The sequence below is a fragment of the Pristis pectinata genome, chromosome 6 (genome assembly GCF_009764475.1).
Source record: "Pristis pectinata isolate sPriPec2 chromosome 6, sPriPec2.1.pri, whole genome shotgun sequence".
NCBI lineage: Eukaryota > Metazoa > Chordata > Chondrichthyes > Rhinopristiformes > Pristidae > Pristis > Pristis pectinata.
In genome coordinates this window covers 57,946,427-57,966,398 of record NC_067410.1, presented here as the reverse complement: position 1 = coordinate 57,966,398, position 19,972 = coordinate 57,946,427, and the positions used below count along the sequence as shown (strand labels likewise).

At 41.2% G+C, this 19,972-nt stretch overlaps 1 protein-coding gene across 1 annotated transcript; it reads left to right on the top strand.

The window, feature by feature from the left end:
• The first annotated feature begins 50 nt into the window (after positions 1 to 50).
• Positions 51 to 15,477, top strand: pigx (phosphatidylinositol glycan anchor biosynthesis, class X). The gene is made up of 6 exons (XM_052018338.1): positions 51 to 134; positions 5,367 to 5,445; positions 6,901 to 7,036; positions 9,782 to 9,995; positions 13,337 to 13,437; positions 14,232 to 15,477. The coding sequence occupies exons 1-6, from the start codon at positions 71 to 73 to the stop codon at positions 14,373 to 14,375; spliced, it is 738 nt and encodes a 245-aa protein (XP_051874298.1). The 5' UTR covers positions 51 to 70; the 3' UTR covers positions 14,376 to 15,477.
• The last annotated feature ends 4,495 nt before the right edge of the window (positions 15,478 to 19,972 follow it).

Sequence of the window (19,972 nt, the reverse complement as noted above, 5' to 3'; positions counted from 1 at the left end):
GATTGGGTTTAGTTGTTCTCAGGCAGCGTTGAGGACGCCTGAGGCGGGGTTGCTGCTGCAGAAGCCGGCGATGGGATGGATGTGGGTGGCGGCCCTGCTGTGCTCCGGGTCTGTGTGTCTGGCTGTCGCTCAGGGTAAGGCTGGGCAAAGGGTCCCCGCCCTGGGAGGCGGGCAGGAGGACACTGCGGTGTAATCTGCTCAGTTTAGTTCATTCAGACCATAAGGCATTGGAGCAAATTAGGCCATTCGGTCATGGCTGATTTCACCTCAACCCCATTCTCCCCGTAACCCTTAATCCTCTTACCAGTCAAGAACCTACCAATCTCTGCCTTAAATACACCTGATGACTTGGCCTCCACAGCCCTCCGTGGCAACGATTTCCACAGATTCACCAGCCCCTGGCTGAAGAAATTGCTCCTCATCTCAGTTCTAGAGGGACGTCCCTATATTCTGAGGCTGTGCCCTTGGATCCTAGACTCTCCTGCTAATGGAAGCATCCTCTCCACATCCAGTCTATCCAGCCCTTTCAGTGTTCAGTAAGTTTTGAGATTCCACCCCCACCTCCCCCACAATCCTTTGGAATCTATTGAGTACAGATCTAGAGACATCAAATGCTTCTCATATGTTCTTTCATTCCTGGGATCATTCTTGTAGATCTCCTCTGGACCCTCTCCAGGGCTAACACATCCTTCCTCAAATATGGGGCCCAAAATTGCTCTCAATTTTGCTCAACGTTTTGTCATGGGCATGCATACCTAGGGTATAAGTGCCATGGAAATTAGCGTTTTGCAGCAGCAGTGCAGTACACTACAAATATGACACATGTAAATTACATAAATGTAAATTAACACTTCAGTATTAAATTAGCATAACATACTGACCTGTCATCACTAATAAAGTTATCCAGAGATCTTGCCATTTGATGTTCTTGAAAATGGAGTTTAGGTGCCAGTGGAATCTATCAGTGGGGTAGACTGACTGACTTGTACCTTCCAGTGCATGCTCGTCTTCACCAACCTATCTGTTGAAGATGCGACTCTCTGCTTCAGCAATGATAGGAGTGACAACTGCACAGTCCTTGTTGAAACAAAGTCCTATCTGCACATTAAAAATACCCTCCATTATGTTGCATGGCACAACAGTTTTGCTAAACCTGATAGACTTGAAATAGATGTGGCAGCTCATCTGAGCATTCATGAGGCACTGTGATCCATTAGCATCATCAGAAATGTACATCATCACAATCTATAAAGTCTTGGGATGTACTTCTTGCTCCTGTAACTATAAAGCCAGGGGATGAACCTTGGTTCAATGAGGAATGTAGAAAGAAAGCTGGGAGTGGTATCAGTCATACCTTTAAATAAAGACATGCCAATCTGGTTAAGTTACTGAGGCAAAAAAGCAAGCAATGGACAGAACCAAGCCACCCTGCGACCAATAGATTAAAGTTCTTCAGTGCCGTCACGTTCTAGTTAATTTCCACTGATCTGTCCCCTGCCAATTATTAGCAAAGTGATGGAAGTTGTCACTGACAGCACTTTCAAAGCAGCATTTACTCTCCAATAACCTGGTTATCAATGCCCAGTTTAGATTTTTCATGGACCATTCAGCTCATCACAGTTTTGGTTGGAACATGAACCACAGAAATCAGCCATGACTGAATGGCGGAGCAGACTCTATGGGCCAAGTGGTCAATTCTGTTCTTGTATCTTATGGTCAAAGAACTCTATTGCAAGGGTGGTATGCAAGTTATTGCTTTTGACATCATGGCAGCATTTGTCAGAGTGCAGCATCAAGGAGACCTGGTAAAACAAATCAATAGCCATCATGGGGAATGGTTGAAGTCATAATTGCAAAAAGGAAACTTTTGAACTTTTAAAGTGGTTAGTCAACCCTGCCCCTGATATCATAGCATCATACAGCACCGAAACAAGTCTTTTGGCCACTGGGTCTGTGCCAACATCAAGTGGTCATTTACACCAAACCCATTTTAATTCTCTCCATATTCTACCCCCCCACCCCCACCCTTGACCACCACACACCTACACACTAAGGGAAATTTACAGTGGCTAATTAACCTACAACCCACATGTCTTTGGGATGTGGGAGGTAGCCAGTGCACCCAAAGGAAACACACAGTCTAAGGGAGAGCATGTAAACTCCACACAGAGAGCACCTGAGGACAGGATTGAACCTGGGTTGCCAGAGCTGTGAGGCAGCAGCTCTACTAGCTGTGCCACTGTGCTGCCCTTTTGCTGCAGGAGTTTCTCAGCGGTAGTTTCCTAAGTCCAACCGTCTTCAGCTGTTTTATCTTCCAGGTCAGATCAACTAGATTAACGCAGTGGCTAAAGAGCAGATCAAAGGCAAGTCACATCCTGTGGCAAATGATTCCTGGCATCCCAAAGCCTTTCCACTGTCCACAAGGCATAAAGCAGGAGTGCCAGTGGAATACACTCCACTTGCCAAATGAGTGCAGCTCTTAAAGCACAGATGCTCGACAGCATTCTGGACAGACCAGCCAGCTTGAATGACATCCTGTCCACTGCCGAAAACATTCATTCCCTCCAGCCCTGGCACATGGTAGCCACAGAGTGTATCATCTACAAAATGCACTGTAGCTACTCACCCGTGTTACAGCATCAACTCCCAAGCCTGAGATCTCTACCACCAAGGACAGGGGCAATAAGTGCATGAAATGCCACCACCTGTTGGTTCCCCAACAAGTCACACACTGCTCTGAGTTGGAAATATACTGCTAGTCCTTCAGTGTCACTGCATCTAAATCCTGGAACTCGCTCCTCAACAGTGCTGTGGGAGTTCCTTCATCAGAAAAACTGCAATGATTCACCAGTCTAAAGGGCAGCCGTGGGTGGTCGATAGATGTTGGGGTTGCCAGCAACACCCACATCCTAAAAGCAGCAAAGACTAAAGGATAGGTTGGATTTAAGTTTTGCTGGCACAAAAATCTAGGCTAACGCTCATGTGCAGTGCTGAGAGAATGCTGGTTGGTCAGTGGTACTGGCATTGGATGAGATATTAATCCAAGGTCACGTCTGCCCTGATGTGGATGTATTGGTGTTAGAGCAGGTATTTTGGGCAATACCTGTCACTTGTTCAGTTTATTTGTTCATTATAAGGTACCTGCTTGCAATGTGGAAATTAGCTGCCACATTTCCTTTGTTGCAATTGTAACACTTCAAAAGTATTTCATTGGTTGTTAAACATTTGGGACATCCTGAGACTATGAACAATACTACATTAACATATGTCTTCCTCTTTTTTTTCCTAAATTCAGTTTCCAGCTTTTTCCCCACAGCCCTGTATATTTTTCTCCCAAATATGCAATACTTATTTTGAAAGTTACTGTTGAGTCTGCTTCCACCACCTTTCTAGTCTGTCCATTCCTGATCAAACTCTGAATAAATCTGTTTTTAAAACAAAATCCTGTATCTCCTTGGTTCTTTGTCAACTAACTTAAAACTGTTCTTTAATTATCAACTTAGTTGCTATTATAAACATTTTCTTTACATGAAGACTGCCTTTGTAAACAGGTACTCCAAATCAGCTGTGTTTGACCATTTCAATACATTTGATAAATCTACAGAATGACCGTGGATTAGATGTTGTACACAGGTGTGGCCTGAATGGGTTTTATCCCTCTTGAATTAGGTTTATCCCTCTAATATTTCTTATCTACATCCTGCTTCTCAGCAAAATCTGAAAGCACAGTGTCAGCTTCTACACAATGCACCATCACTGGCACTCAGTTTGACTCCTTCATTGACTAAATTGGCACATTGCTTGTATTACATCTATATTGGATAAACAGAAATTTCCTCTAAATAAATAGTTAAGAAACCAAAGATATTATCTTCAGTTCCCACCAGAAATTCTGTTACAAAATTATCCTCTCCATTCCTCTCCCATAAGTCTCTGAAACTCAACAAGATTTCTTGCAACCCTGTTGCCACTTATTTTTTGGCACGGGTGAGCTTGGATCACATATCTGTACTACATTCAGTCTGCGTATTTCCACTTGCATAAATGTTACTGCACTTTGCCCCTGCATCAGCTTCTTTATTGCTGAAGCACCTCATCCAGTCTAGACCTTTGTTACCTCTGGGCTGATAGCTGTGGAGTTGACAGTTTTTTTTATGTGAGTGGTAACATCAGTAGATTGTCACAATGTGGGAGCTCATTGGTGTCATTTCAGTGGTGATCAATGGTTAGGATGATGCAGGGGAGTCAGAAGAACTATTTTATAAAGGAGAAATGTAGGATTGTTCTTGCCTTCAAAAGTTCAGAACAATCTAATGGCAACAAAGTAATAGAACATGTCATCAGCACTGATATCAAGCAGCACTTATTCATAAATAACCTTCGCACCCTTGGTACAGACTTAGACCAGAGCTGAAGAGCTGAGGGTGATTATCCTTGACATCAAGGCAGAATTTGTCCAAGTATGATTCCTGGAAGTCAGTGAAAATGAAGAAGGAATACCCTCCACTGACTGGTCATACATTTACATAAAGGAAGATGGCTGTAGTGGTTGGAGAGTGTCCTCAGGACAGCGTCCTAGGTTCTTAACCATTTTTTGCTGCTTCACTTCCACAGAAAGTGAAGCAAGACCTGAAAATGTTGCAGTACATGGTCAACAGTCAGGCAAGGGTTGATAAGTGGCAAGTAAATATACATACCTTTACTGACAGGAGAGTCTAACCACCCACCCTTGAGTTGAATGTAAGACGAGAGCCTCATTTTAATGCCTCTTCTAAAAAATGATACCTACTTCCAGTGCAGTATTCCTTCACTGGAATGTCAGCCTGGATCCTGATGTTTCATTTGTGGAGAACAGAGCTTGCAGATTCAGAAACAAGCCTCCCATGAATTAAGCCACAGCTGACATCTTTAAATAGTTAATTGGCTGCAAAATGATTTGGGATATTTGAGATTATGAAAAGCATTATAGAAATGCATAGTTTTCTGCTCTCCTTTATCATGCCAACTTTTAGAACTATAATTGGTTTCCTTTTAACAGTTTTATAAACCATCTTGTCACGATTCTAATGTTCACTGCATATCTGATATGCTTTTCTTGGAGATGTGGGATTATAGTGGTAAACTGATGAAGTTTACCAGAATCTGGTAGTGCAATTTTGGGAAGCTTTAGATGAATTACCGGGAGAAAGGAGTGTAGGCAGGGACCTTCCAGAAATTAAGAAATCTTGTGCCTAGAATATGCTAAATTTGAAAATAATTTCTTGCTTAAGATCATCTGTTAAATACTGAGTGAAGCTAGGAGTGGATTGTTGATTGTACGGGAATAAATAAATAGTATTATCCTGAATATACTGTTGTTTCTACAGGTGGTGATCCCTTGTACTCTGAACCCTGGCTACAGTCAGTGAGTCTGAACAGAAGTATTGTCAAGAATGGGTTTCATCGGTAAGGATATAGATATTTTTAAACGTCTTTGCCACACAGCTAATGTGTGCTCACATCTTATGTTTTGATCACAATTATGCTTGTAAAACTGAACAATAACTTTGGGTAATCAAACATAATTTCAAGGCCTAAAACTCTAAAGATGGGTTTGTATCAATTCCTCAACAGAATAAGCTAGTGAGTTTTACAGTTTGATGTTAAATTAGACTTGTTTGGTTGAAAAGAGCAGGGAGCAGTGTGAAGAATGAATTTCAATGATTATTGGACATGTGGGAAAAAGTTCAAGTTTTTTTGAATTTCATTTTCCTGCCACCCATTTAAGTTAGCTGTGGTCAATTGTCCCAAATATGTGTTGGTTGATGGGTTGTGGGAGGAAACTGGACTACCTGAGAGGAAACTCACATGGAGAACATACACTAAGTTATCGTTTTCTATGAGGGATGGATCGTGGACTTCCTGTGTATCACGGACTTCTTGTGGATCACAAAAGTGTGGATACCACTCAAACTTTGTCCCTTGTGTCCAACACAACCCCCAAAATAAACATGAATATATTCTAAAACCATTAACATTCATTAATAAATGTATTAAGATGTTTAAATACCTAGAAGGAAATGATATTTAGCTAACAAACCACTTCCATTAAAAGTTACAAGCAGTGATTAGTTTTGAAATTACAAGGTGCTGCTCTCTATTAGAAACAATACCATGCAGGAAGACACAAGGGGTCTGGAGACTGATCATCACACTTGTGCAGACAATGACTGGTCCTGCAATGTGCATATGCAATGGATATACCTGTTCAAAAAATTTATGATGGAGCCCGGGGGAGACTTCATGAGTACACAGATAGCAAATCAGTAGACAACAAGAATTGAGTGTACAAACTTCTCGCAGACAGCAACAGAGGTCAGGATCAAACCCTGTTGCTGGAGCTGTGTGCCACTATATCACCATTTAAGACCTCCTGAAGTCTTGAAAGGCATTGTATAGATCTATTTTTTCAGTGGGCTCTTCACTAATCTCTGTAGATTCATAGAACTTGTAGTTAAGACTAAAATGCATTCGACATTTTTGGGCATACCTTTTGGGCAGTAGGAAAAAGGGCCAAAAGATGTTTAAGGGTGGTAAGATCTTGCAGAAAAGAGCACCTCAGTAATGAGCTCCTCAGCTCAAAAACCATCCTAATGTAGTTTTCACCTTCACATGTTTGTTTAGGCTACATGTAAAAGACCTGATTAATAAAGAGTAACACTCTGACATTTTCAGAATTCTCTCTCCTACACAGCCGTGTGATTTGCATGACTTGGTATTTAATATTTTTATATTCACTGGGACAAAGAAAGACAAAGCAAGGAGTGGAACATAACAAAATAATGTTTGATGTCCTATTCTTATGTTCAATTTGGGGCATGTTTTGATGAATAGTTAATGAAATTGGTTTTCTGTTTATAGGGAGCTACTGATAGATGTTAAGCTTGGTGAAGGTGCCCGCCCTGACTGCTGCATTATGATTGAGGAGCAGTTACCCCGAGGACTTTATGTAGATCCATACGAGCTTGCATCACTGCGCGAACGTAGCAGTGCAAAGGTATGAGAAATGTAATCTTTAATCTATCAGTACCAAGGACATAAGTAGGAGTGTGGTGACTGCTTAGTTATTTTTATAATCATTGCCCTTAGGAGAGTATAAAGAGTCATGCTAAGGGGTGGAGTATGTTCTAAGAATGATAGCAATACAATTTATTGTTAAGTGCAAGATCGTAGTGTAACTAGAACAAAACTACTGTGTCATAATCGAGAAAAATCAAGTTCTGCATATACGGTGTAACATTCCTTATCACAGTTCCACCAATTAATTCCAGAAAAAATAGAAATAAGAGACCGACAATGTATCTTAAATGCAATTTCAGTAATAGCAGTCATACGTAGCTTTCATATTTCTCAGTCCTGCACCAGTGGAAATCTTCAATTTATTTAAACCATTTGCCACTTATTTTCCTGGCAGATCTAGATGTTATTGATGCTTATGGTTGATATGAAACTGTGTTTTGGTGGTGACATAGTGATGACACTAATGTGCAAATATTTTCAATGATCTTCGCAGAGGCTGACTTGCAAATGTGCAGTAGCTGCACTTCACAAGAGAGTTTTTCAGCTGTTAAAATATCCTGAATGTTAGGAAAAAATATATGAAATGCTGTAAATGCACAGCAAGTCAGTCAGCATCTGAGAAAAGAAAAACAGAGTTAATGTGTCAAGTTGATAAAAGTTAAAACAAGGCTGTTCAATTATTTTACTCAAGAGTTGGATTGTAATTGAAATGTAGTCAAACTGTGGAATAGAGAAGTGAAATGAAAAGCATGATTGCTGCTGCTGGGTGTCCTTATCGATTAGCAGTTCTGTTTACTTTGACAGCCTTAATGGCAGTTTCTTTCTTAAGTGGTCCCTCAGGATTGAGTATGATTTGCTTCCACTGCTGTTCTGTGGGTTCTGAGGTGACTGATGAGACCGATGTGGGACCTGCAGGCTGAGGGGATGTGCTGTTGGGTGATTTGTGAAGTGATGTGTTTCTTCTACCATTTACTGTTAGTTTTCATGTGGTCTCGAAGCATGGAACATAGAACAGAACAGCACAGGAACAGGCCCTTCAGCCCACGATGTCTGTGCTGACCATGATGCCAATTTAAACTAATCCCTTCTGCCTGCACATGATCCATGCGCCTCCAGTCCTTGCCGGATCATGTGTCTGTCTATATGCCTCTTAAGTATTGCTATTATATCTCCCTCCACCACCTCCCCTGGCATAGCGTTTCAGGCACCCACCACTCTCCGTGTAAAAAAAATTTGCCTCACAAATCTCCTTTCAACTTTCCCCCTCTCACCTTAAACCTATGCCCTCTATATTTGACATTTCCACTCTGGGAAAAGATTCTGACTGTCTACCCTATCTATGCCTCTCATAATTTTGTAATCAGGTCTCCCCTCAGCCTCCAACGCTCCAGAGAAAAAAAAAACAAATTTGTCCAACCTCTCCTTATTGCTGATGCTCTTTAATCCAGGCAGCATCCTGGTGAACCTCTTCTACACTCTGTCCAAAGCCTTCACATCCTTCCTGTAATGGGGTGACCAGAACTGCACACAGTACTCCAAATGCAGTGTGGTCGACCGACCTCATCCACACTAATCCCATTTTCCCATGTTAGGACCAATCAATTAGTAGTTTTCCATAATTAATTCTGGAAACTATGAGCAGGAGCAGCCCATTCAGCCCTTCAAGATCACCTTCTATCTCAATGCCATCTTCCTGCTCTTCCCCCCACACCTTCTACATCTAGAAATCCATCCACCTCTTCCTTGAATATATTCAGTAACTTGCCCTGCACTGGGGGGTGGGGGAGAGAATTCCACCTGAGAGTCATAGAATAATACAGCACAGAAACAGGCCCCACCTCCCCCAGCCCAACCCGTCCACGCTGATCAAGATGCCCACGATTGACAAAACTTCACCTCATTTCATTTTGAACCACTTGCCCTGTATTCTGAGCCTATGACACTTGGTTCTAGACTCCTCAGCCTGGGGAAACATTCTCCACCCCCACCCCCATGCATCCAGCCTATCGAGCCCTGACAGAATTTTAGGGTCACACAGCACAGAAACATGCCCTTCGGCCCAACTCGTCCATGCCGACCAAGTTGCACATCTGATGAGTTAGTTCCAGTTACCTGCGCCCGGTACATATCCAAATTCTCCTTCTCCACTTTGAGTGGTCACAGGCCAGGCATTTCTAGGAGTCAGTGGGAATGTTGTATTTTTTTTAAGGAGGCTTTGGGAACATTCTTGAATTTTTGCCCCTGGGCACTTGCTAATCTCGGAGCTAGGAATAGATTGCCCTGTTTTGGGAGTCTGGTGTTGAGCATGCAAGCCATCTGGACTGCCCAACCAAGCCAACTAAGTATAATTGCAACTAAATTTTGGCCTGGAAGAGGCTATTGATGTAGGTTTGTTGATCCTTACAGTGGATTTGAAAGAGTTTGTAGAAACAGCATTGGTGGTATTTCTCTAGCCTTGAGATGTCTACTAAAGGTAATTGCAAGTCTCAGAAGCATATAGGAATACAGGGATTATTACTGCCTGCTAGTTTTGTGCCAGGTTTTAGATTCTGATCTTCAAACACCTTTTTGCTTACTCAGCCAAAATGCTAATACTAATATATATATAAACTCGCTGTACCATCTTTAGAGTGCTATTCACTTGGATGTTCAACAGCAACATTTCTTCTTGTTTGTTTCTAGTTAGCAGTGGTGGTTGGTAATGTTTGTGATTGCTGTGCAGATATTTGTTCAGAAGGAGATCGATATTGAAGCTCCAGAATACTTATCAACTGTGCACATGGTTATCATCTACCTCAATCCTGATCTTAGCAACCCTGGACATTTTACTGGCACAGTCCCAGTGCACATACGATACCATCGACCAACCGACATGGAGGAAACTAATACACAGGTGATCCTCACGGATCCACACTTGATGATTCACTGCCAGAGAGGTAACAAATAAATAAGGATGAGTGGCATCAGGTTTCTTTCCTTTGAAATGTCGTTGAGGGGTAGAGCTTGATGTTAAATTACTCACCTGACAATCGAGAGGCATTAATATAAATTAAATTCAGCATTTAAATTCAGCTAAATAAATTCTGGAACATAAATCTGGTATTATTATTAGTAATGACATAACTACGAAATTATTTTCAAAGTCCAGCTGATTTACTAATGTCCTTTTTGGGCAGAAAATCTTCTGTCCTCGCTCTTTCCGACCAGTATTTAACCACAGAGCCACAGAAATGTGGTTGACTCATAACTGTCTTCAGATGGTCTATCAGTCTGCTCAGTTCAAGGGTAGTTCGGGATGAGCATTGAATGCTGCCCTTGTCTATATATTGTGAATGAATAAATTCCTTACTATCCTCCATTCCCCCAATACTCCTAACAATATAGGGATGGTTCTAAGACAACCAGCTATTATTCATCTCATGTTTAAATAGTTTATTTGGCTATGGCAGCTGCAACAAAGTCAATCCATCTATATGTGATTCCGACATTTCATTTTCCAATGAGGTCACTGGTTGCAATCTGGAGTGGTTTTCATCCTGACAAAAGGATGCTGAGGTAGTCAATTGCTGTTCCAGTTCAGGTCAGTCAATGAAGAACTAGCAGCAGCTCATATGTGGAATTTAATATAGCTGGGGTCCATATCGCGAGTGAAAACGTATACTCACAGGGGGGACATCATAGTAGGTTTGCAAGAAGAAATAGTATAAATTCTCAACAAGTCAGCAGAATCTGTGGAGAGAAGCAGTTAATGTTTTAGGTTGGTGACCTTTCCTGAAAGCCTGTAAAGAAAACTGAACTGGATCAGAGAATGAGATAGCACAAATGTCTGACTTTTAGGGAACCTGCCCTTTAAGATCTTGCAAGCTCTATCAAATTGATTTGCCCTCAGCTAATGTTAGTTGTTGACAGTTCAAACAAATCTCTGGTGTTCAGTAATTGTGATGTTATCGAGCTAACTGTGTAAGTCAATTGGATCACACTAAGGAAATGTGAACTAGGAAAAAAGAACATAATTCTTACTAAGTTTTAAAGATTGTGAAATGAAGAATGGAATGTGCATGGGAATAAATTGGTTCTAGAACTATAATATGGCAATTCACTTACATGAAATTAGCTTTGAGTCCAGAGAGTTGCTAAGCTATTATGTTCATCCTTTTTAAACTTAGAATGAGGACATTGCTGGAAAGCAGTTTATTACCCATTCCTAAACGTGTGAATCTTTCTTTATTCCCGTGCTATTCGAACCATTCCCTCTTGTCTTTATTTTGTACATTAACATCTACCTGTGCCATTTCTTGCTCTTGTCCTGAAGTAAGAAATCTGCTGCCAATTTCCATCCTTTTCTCCCCTATACCTTTCTTGATTTTTCTTTCTCTATATTCACTATAAGTCTATTTGACTCCCTTAACTACCTTGATAATATTTTCTTCCATTCTGCCTGCTATAAAGATTCTGTTCCATTCTTGCAGTTGTTCCATCTCAGTTACATCTGATCTGGTGGTGCACTTCCGCGCCAGTACTTCTGATACTGTATGTTTTCCTTTTTCCTCAGCCAAGGATTTCCTTCATTGTAGTTTCCAGGAGCTTTGACTGTGTGCATTCCACTTCTAGCATCACTGCTCTTGCTCAGTGCCTTTCCTACTTCTACCCCACTAGCCTCTAAATTCAGTGGATCAACCTCATAGTTCTTGGGGACACAAGACTTGCAGATGCTGGAATTTGGAGCAAAAAGCAAGATGCTGGATGAACTCATTAGGTCAGGCAGTCCAGTCCAGATGAAGAGTCTTGACTGGAAAAGTTGACTGTCCGTTGCAGTCCAGGTGAAGAGTCTGGACCTGAAATGTCGACTGTCTATTTCCCTCCACAGATGCTGCCTGACCCACTGAGTTCCTCCAGGATCTTGTTCTTTACTCATAATTTTCCTGATCACCCTAATAATTTTCTGATCACTCTGGTAATTTTCATCATCTCCAGTAAGATGCCACTACCAAACATGTCCTTTGTTCCTCTTTCAGCTTTCCAAAGGGCAGTTCTTTCCATGACATACTGCTCAGACCCCAATTCCACTTGCTAAAAACCTTTCACTGCAAGTACAGGGGATACAACACCTGCCTTTTCTACCTCCCTTTGAAACAATGATTGACTGTTTTTTTCACTGTTCCAGTCTTGATGCAGGGTCTTGACCCAAAATGTTGACGATTCCTTTTCCTCTACAGATGCTGCTTGGCCCACTGAGTTCCTACAGCAGTTTGTTTATTGCTCCAGATTCCAGCATCTGCAGTCTCTTGTGCCTCCAGGGATTTACTGTAACTTCTTTTAGTATGGTACACTGTATCATTGCTAATGATGTGATTTCATCTGCATTGGGTGCTAGTAACTGCAGATTGAACGGCAGGTTTGCAGAACAGCACCATTCCATCTGTAAATGTGACCCTGATCTTGCTGTTCTGTCACTTTAATTCTCCATTCTGCTCCCACTTAGTTGATACTGAATTCCACCTTTCAGCCCAAATCTTCCACTTATATTTGCATTTTTCTTTGTCTTTCTGAAGTGTTACATTAGCTATTTAGATTTTCTCTGCAAATTCTAACATTACTCTCTCTGGCCTCTGTCAAAATACTTGAATCATCAGTGAACTGCAGTAGCCCAAGGACATGACTACCATCTTCCAACCATACAATAAAACTTCCTTAATCATCACTTTTTGCCATCTAGTTTGCCTTCACTCCATCACACCTGTTACACCCTTCTTGCAATTTACCTTTGTCTAATGATTAATGAGGTACTTTGTCAGCATCTTTCTTAACGTCCACTGGATTTTGTTCACTTATAGTGTATGTTATGTCCTCAAAGTATTCTATGATGTTTGTCAACAGCAGATAAGTCCATGCTGGCTGCTTCCAGCCATCTGCTCTAAATCTGAATTTGTGGGGAATTTTATCCTTAATACCAAATTTTCCATACCACTGATGTTAAGCAAACTAGACTGTAATTATCCAGGTATGCTTGTTTCCATTGGTCATTCTCCTGTCCTTTCAGTAGATTCCTGAAACTTCTAGAAATTTAAACTTACTTGGGATCCTTAAAGTCCCTAAAACTCTGGAACTTGGTCTTCTTTTAGCCTTTACACTCAACATAAAATCATGCACGTTAGTCTCAGCCACTTCAGGATTCATCTTCCCTATGATATACCGTTTGCTCAAAAAAAAATAAAATACTCATTTAATAATTCTGACATTTTTGGGCCTTATGTACATCCTCTCTTGTCTCTCTCAGATAATCCAGTACAGGCAAGTTGGAACCTTGGTGTGTCTCAGGTTCCCTGCTCAGTGAATAACCCCAGTGCCTATCACTGGGTGAATATTACCTATCAGAATGTAAGTTGACAGCTTCTTTAATATTACTTTGTGAATCTTATTGGGTGAATCTGTAATCCCTTTGAGAATGCATTTTCTATCTGGCCTCTCCAGAATAGAAATGTTCTCATTTTTATGGCATGTGTGGTATAAGCAATAACATTATTTTAATTCCATGATTTCAAAATTTTCTGCTTTTATTAATTATAGCTTAGAATTATTTGGATGATTTTGGACGAGAAGAGGTTTTGTTTGTCCAGCCCATGGTATTCCTTTGTTCAGACCTTTGGACCCTAGATTCCCTCAATTCTTGAAACATGTTGCTGTCTTGTGAACTATCTGTTCACACTTGCTTACTTTTTCACACTTTTTAATAATTCTGCAGATTAAGTGCCAGTGTAGTGGTAGACTAGAATATGTTTACCCTGGATCACAACGTGGATATTTATAACTCAAGTCAGATATCATCGTACAGCCCCAGAATTGCAGGACTCAACTTAAAATCATGAGCATCACACATTGGGTTTGCTGAGTTGTGTAAATGATTTTCCTGATTTCAGCTCCCATCAAACAAAACTCCTCATTGGGGAATTCTAATTTGGAAATTTATTTTTGTAAACCTTTTTATGTACATAGTTTGCTATTGCATCTGAAACAAGTAGATATTCTTAAGTACTCGCACCATAGGAAAATAATGACATTTGAGATTTGTGAGAAAGAATATGCAGTACAATGATGTGATTGCTTCCTATTAACAAACTGCAAAATTGTTCTTTGTTGAGGTTACTGTATCTCATGATTCTGTCTCTTTGCAGGTTGTAGAAATCTTAACACTAGAGGTTCCTGTTGGGCAGAAGAAGCATGCATTGGTTGTGACAGCTGCAACATTACTGTTTACCATTCTGTGCTGCAGTCTACTTTTCAAAGTTGTATGGATGTATGGCCAGTTTGAATCCTAACTTAAAAGCAATGAAAAGCTTTTAAAAGATGAAGTTGCCAGTCCTGGCTGTTATTGGAATGGTTTGGAATGAGATTACTACTGTGGATTCAGCCATGGAAATAATGGTTGTCATGGATACCATGATTTTGATGATCTCAGAGATCTTCATGGCTTTTGCGAAAACATATTTTTACGTAATTTGAACTAGCCTGGCTGCCTAACTTTGCAGGAGCTGTTTACAATATAACACTGCAGTTTTGATTCTTTGACTTCTGCTTCCATTGAATAAGACTTCCCATTGGGTGTGCACGGTCAATGAATTGTATGTATAACATTGTAATTGTTCTTTTTATACAATCATGCTTACAATCATGTGTTTGTGTACCAGTTCCTGTGACCTTATTCTCCCTTGCTCAATTTTTCCATGATCTTGAGCAAAAATACTATGACTAGTAGGTCCAAACTCTTTGTGGCAAAATTCCAGCACTACCCCCAGCACTGTAAGCTGAGTTTTCCTTTTGAGTATTTATACAACACTTTTGAATATTATGGCTGAATCTACTTCCACCTTTATCTCAGACTAAGTATTCCTGTATTTTTCTCATGTTTTCTCAATATACCCTTGCTCTTGTGTGGTACAAAATAATGCTGTGAGTAATGAAATAATCTATACTAACCACAAAATCCCTCAATTTTGACACTATGTTTTGTGGGAAAGCAGATCTTTTGCTGGTGGGTGTCTGAATGTAAGAAGTGGGTCGGCCTGGAGATCTTTTTACAAAGGTTGCACAAATTGTACATGTTGGACTATAAGCTCTGATACTTGTGGAGCCCTCAACTTTCTCTGATTTTTCTCAGTAAACTATCATGGTTTCTTTAGATGGTGGGGGGGGGGGGGGTGGAATTCCATTTTGAAGGTCAGTATAACTTTTAATAGCTGTCAACACAGCACGCTGGAATCTGGGAGTTCAGGCTTTCAGGAGGGGGCATGTGTTGGTCTTTTCATAGTCTTTTCAACCGATGGAAGCTCATACCATATTGGTAACAGAAAAACAAAAAGAAATGGAGATGCTAGCAAATTTGAAATAAAAAGTGCTGGAAGCACTCAGCTGCTGAGGACTTCCAACAGGTTGTGGTTTTATTCCATATCGGTAATTTTTAAAATTCTTATTATCATCACTGTTTTTGAGCAGCACCTTACAATTACCTCATGTTCCTTGGTCATGACAAACAGACCAAACGAGAGCAGTAGTGGTGAGTTCAAGCTGCGTTGTTCTCATGAGTGGCCCTTCACCATAACAAGATGATGTATTTTTGTAGCTGACTGGAGCAGCTTGGCTTGGGAGGACGCAAGCATCTTAAGTCACCATTTTTATGTTGTATCATTCTATGAATCTACCTGCTCTAACCATACTGAGAACACCCTGCAGGCCCTCCCCAGGCTATGACAGGGTTTTGTTCCCGAGTACCATTTGCAACTCGAACTGTTTACAAGTGGGAAATGTGGCCGCGAACCAAATTCCCACATGACAGAAAATGCCTGCGGCCCTGCAGCAGTCGGCAAGTCCATCCCACCAGTCTCCCAAACACTCATTGGTATGTACAGTCATATACGTAAGCCTAAGCTGAAGAGGACCTGCATATTGTTTCACCAACATGCCATACAGAATGGATCCAGGACACATCCAAAGGTTTAACTCTATAAGCATGAAGTGCTGGGTCAAGGGCTGCATCAAAATTATATTCCACTACAATCTATCCATATCAGCTGTCTTTCTTGTCTGGCATCAGAAGTGCCAGTCCTCAGCCAATTTGATGCCCACCATGTTCTATCAAGAAATGGCTGAGTCCAGTCTGGTCAGTTAGTCCTCCAGTAGCCTCTCTTCAGCTATCACTAACATGATGGAAGGTGTCAGCTGTATGTTCACCGGCTCTTACTGACAGATATGTTTGCTGATGCAACATCTGACCTCCCCAGGACAATTCTGTTCTACGTACCCTGGCAGCCATGGTCCAAAAGATGGACAGAAGAGATAAATCTAGAAGTGAGGTGTGGGAAAATGCTCTTGATGTAGCAGCATTTTGATTGTGTGAGATCAAGGAACCCAAGTAACACTGACGGGGCAATAGAAAATTCTGGCTAGCATCAAATCTGGCACAAAGCAAGATGGTTGTGACTGTAGGAAGCCAATTCTTTGAACCCCAGTACCTCTTTGCAGTAATTCCTCAAAGCTGCCATAAGGTGGATGGTCACAGTCTCCATCCCAGGACAGGGAAGTCTGGGGCATAGGTTTAAGGTATGAGAGGAAAGACTTAAAGAGGACCTGAGGGGAATGTCTTCCACACAGAGACTGGTAGATAAATGGAATGAGCTGCCCGAGGAAGTGGTAGAGGCAGGTACAAATGCAATGTTTAAAAGACAGGTACATGGATAGGAAAGGTTTAGAGGAATATGGGCCAAACGCAGGGAATGGGATTAGCTGAGGTGGGCAACTTGGTTGGCATGGATGAGTTGGGCCGAAGGGTCTGTTTCCATTGCTGTATAACTCCATAACTGATGTTGGGCTTTATTAGAACAGTATAGGAGACCAAAGGCAGAGAGGTCAGCGTGGGAGTGGGATGGGAAATTTAAGTGACAGGTGAATAGAAGCTCAGGGTTACTCTTGCTGACTGAACAGAAGTGTTCTGTAAAGCAGTCACCTGATCCGGGTTTGGTTTCTTTAATGTAGAAGAGTCCACATTGAAAGCACCAAATGCAGTGCACTAAACTGGAAGAAGTGCAAATGAATAGCTGCTTCACCAGGAGGAATTAGTTGGGTCCCTTAGTGGTGGGGATGAGGTAAAAGGGCAGATCTTGCCTGTCCTGCAGTTGCATGGGGAAATACTGCTGAAAAGGGAGGGAAAGATGTGTGGCGGTGGAATCTCACTTAAAACAATTGTAATTACACAGGATATAGAATATAGTACAACACTGGACAGGCCATTTGGCCCATGATGTGCCTATCTTGATGCCGATTTATACTAAATGTCCTGTTTATCATCCATATCCCTCCATCCCTTTCATATTTATGTGTCTATCTAAAAGCCTCTTAAACTCCACCAAACTGCCCGCTTCCACTACTACCCCTGGTGACCCATTCCAGGCACCTACCACTCTGCATAAAAAAAACTTGCCCCTTACGTCGCCACTAAACTCCCCACCACCACCACCACAACCTTAACAGCATGTCCTCTGGTGTTTGACATTTCTACCTTGGGGAACAAATTCTGACTGTTTACCCTATCTATGCCTCTCATAGTTTTAAAAAGAACCTCTATCAGGTCTCCCCTTGGCCTCCAGTGCTATAAGGAGAACAACACAAGTTTGTCAATCTGTGCTTGTAGCTCACACCCTCTAATCCAGGCAGCATCCTGGTAAACCTCTTCTGCACCTTTTCCATAATCTCCACATCCTTCCTACAAGGCGTGATCTGAACTGCACACAATACTCCAAGTGTGGTCTGACTGAAGTTTTATATAGAACTATTGAACGTGGAGGCTGGTCTGCAATGTATTACTTCTTCAAAGAACTCCAATAAACTGCTCAAACATGATTTCCCTTTCACAAAACCACATTGACTTTGTCCTATTATGCTATCTTTAATAATAGCTTCTAAACACTTTCCCTATGACAGATGATAAGTTACCCAGACTGTTATTTCCTGCTTCCTGTCTTTCTCCCTTTTAGAATGAATTGCTATTTTCCAACCTAATATAACCTTCCACGAATCTAGGGAATTTTGGAAAATGTAAACCAACACTTCTCACTGCCTTAGATTCATAATCCCTAGATTCCCACCAAAAAGAAACCAACATAATCAAAGACCCCACCCATCCCAGACATTCTCTCTTCTCCCCCCCTCCCATCGGGCAGAAGATACAAAAACCTGAAAGCACGCACCACCAGGCTCAAGGACAGCTTCTATCCCACTGTAATAAGACTATTGAATGGCCCCTTGGTACGATAAAATGGACTCTTGACCTCACAATCTACCTCATTATGGCCTTGCACCTTATGGCTGCCTGCACTGCACCTTCTCTGTAACTGTAACACTTTATTCTGCATTCTGTTACTGCTTTTACCTTGTGCTACTGATGTGATGAATGATCCGTATGGATAGCATGCAAAACAAAGCTTTTCACTGTACCTTTGTACTTGTGATAATAATTTACCAATTATCTCACCATTTCCCAGGATGAGTCCACCAGGACCCAGAGACTTGTCAGCCCACCAGGACCCAGAGACTTGTCAGCCCACAGCTCCAATAATTTCCTCAGCACTACCGCCCTGGTGGTTGTAACCTTTTCCAAGTTCTTCCCTCCCAATTTCCAATTTACTGCTGTTTCTGGGAAGCTACTCATATCCTCCATGGTGAGGACTGATATACATCTGCCATCTCCTTGTATTCCATAATTAATTTCTGAGGACAACATTCATGTTGTTGATTGTTTTCTTTTTTGATTATCCATAGAAACTCCTGCTATCTGCTTTTATATTTCTGGCTTGCTTTATCTTGTTGTCTATCCCATAATTGGATAGAATACTTAGCTATAAGAGGAATTGCTAATTAAACCAAACATTACAATGAACAGTGAATTGTTTTTATCATGAAGGCAGCCAATGATAAGGAAGCCACTGATGAAGCAGCTGAGATGCCTAGACCTAGGACACGTGCAGCATGACTTTCGGCTCAACTCGTCCAAGTCTGTAACATTACCTCAATTTTTCTCTCTACAGATGTTGCCTGATCCAGCATCTGCTTTTATTTCAGATTCCCAGCAAATGCTGCATTGTGTATTTCACTGTTCCAGCACTTTGCTGTTCTCTGTTTCTTCTCTCTAACTGGCCTCCTATACCCTCCCCTAATCTACACCCCACCAAACAGGTCAGTTATGATTTAACTAGCTGGTGCCAAAATCTATTATATCACCAAGACAAATTTGTTCTCCACTTTATCACAGATATCCCCTTTGTCCTTTTCAACCCTCGCTCTCTGCAGCTAAATACACCTGTTATCTCACTTGTGATGAAGGACCATTGACATGAAACATTAACATTTTTTCTCTCACCACAGAGGCTGCCTGACCTGCTGAGCATTTTCTGTATTTATTTTGGATTTCCAGCATCTGCAGTTTTTTTGCTTTCCAAACTATCAGTGCACTCAGTTTCAAGCAAGAATTGTATTTGGCAAGAGTAAATAGTCAACACAATTTGCAAGGTGTACATGTAAACGAGATGGCAAATCCCATAACCACACACAATTCTGTCTCTTTTATACCCTTTTTCTCAGGATCAGAAACCTTTTTTTCTCTAAATCCATTATTGAGTAATCAAATCTGTTTATCACGTACAGGGGTAGCACACACTTATTATCCTTGCCCACTTAAGTTTAAAATCCAATTGTTTTGATCATTGCCTCTGTCTACTTGGACAATTATTGACACTAGTCGGTGTGTTGCTCTCACAAGAAAATAATGTGTTTCCTCGCTGCCTGAAGATAAAGTGGTTCCCCTGTTTATGACTTTCCACCTGACTTAACCATTTTCTGGTACAGCCAGTGGTTTCCAGCTCTATGT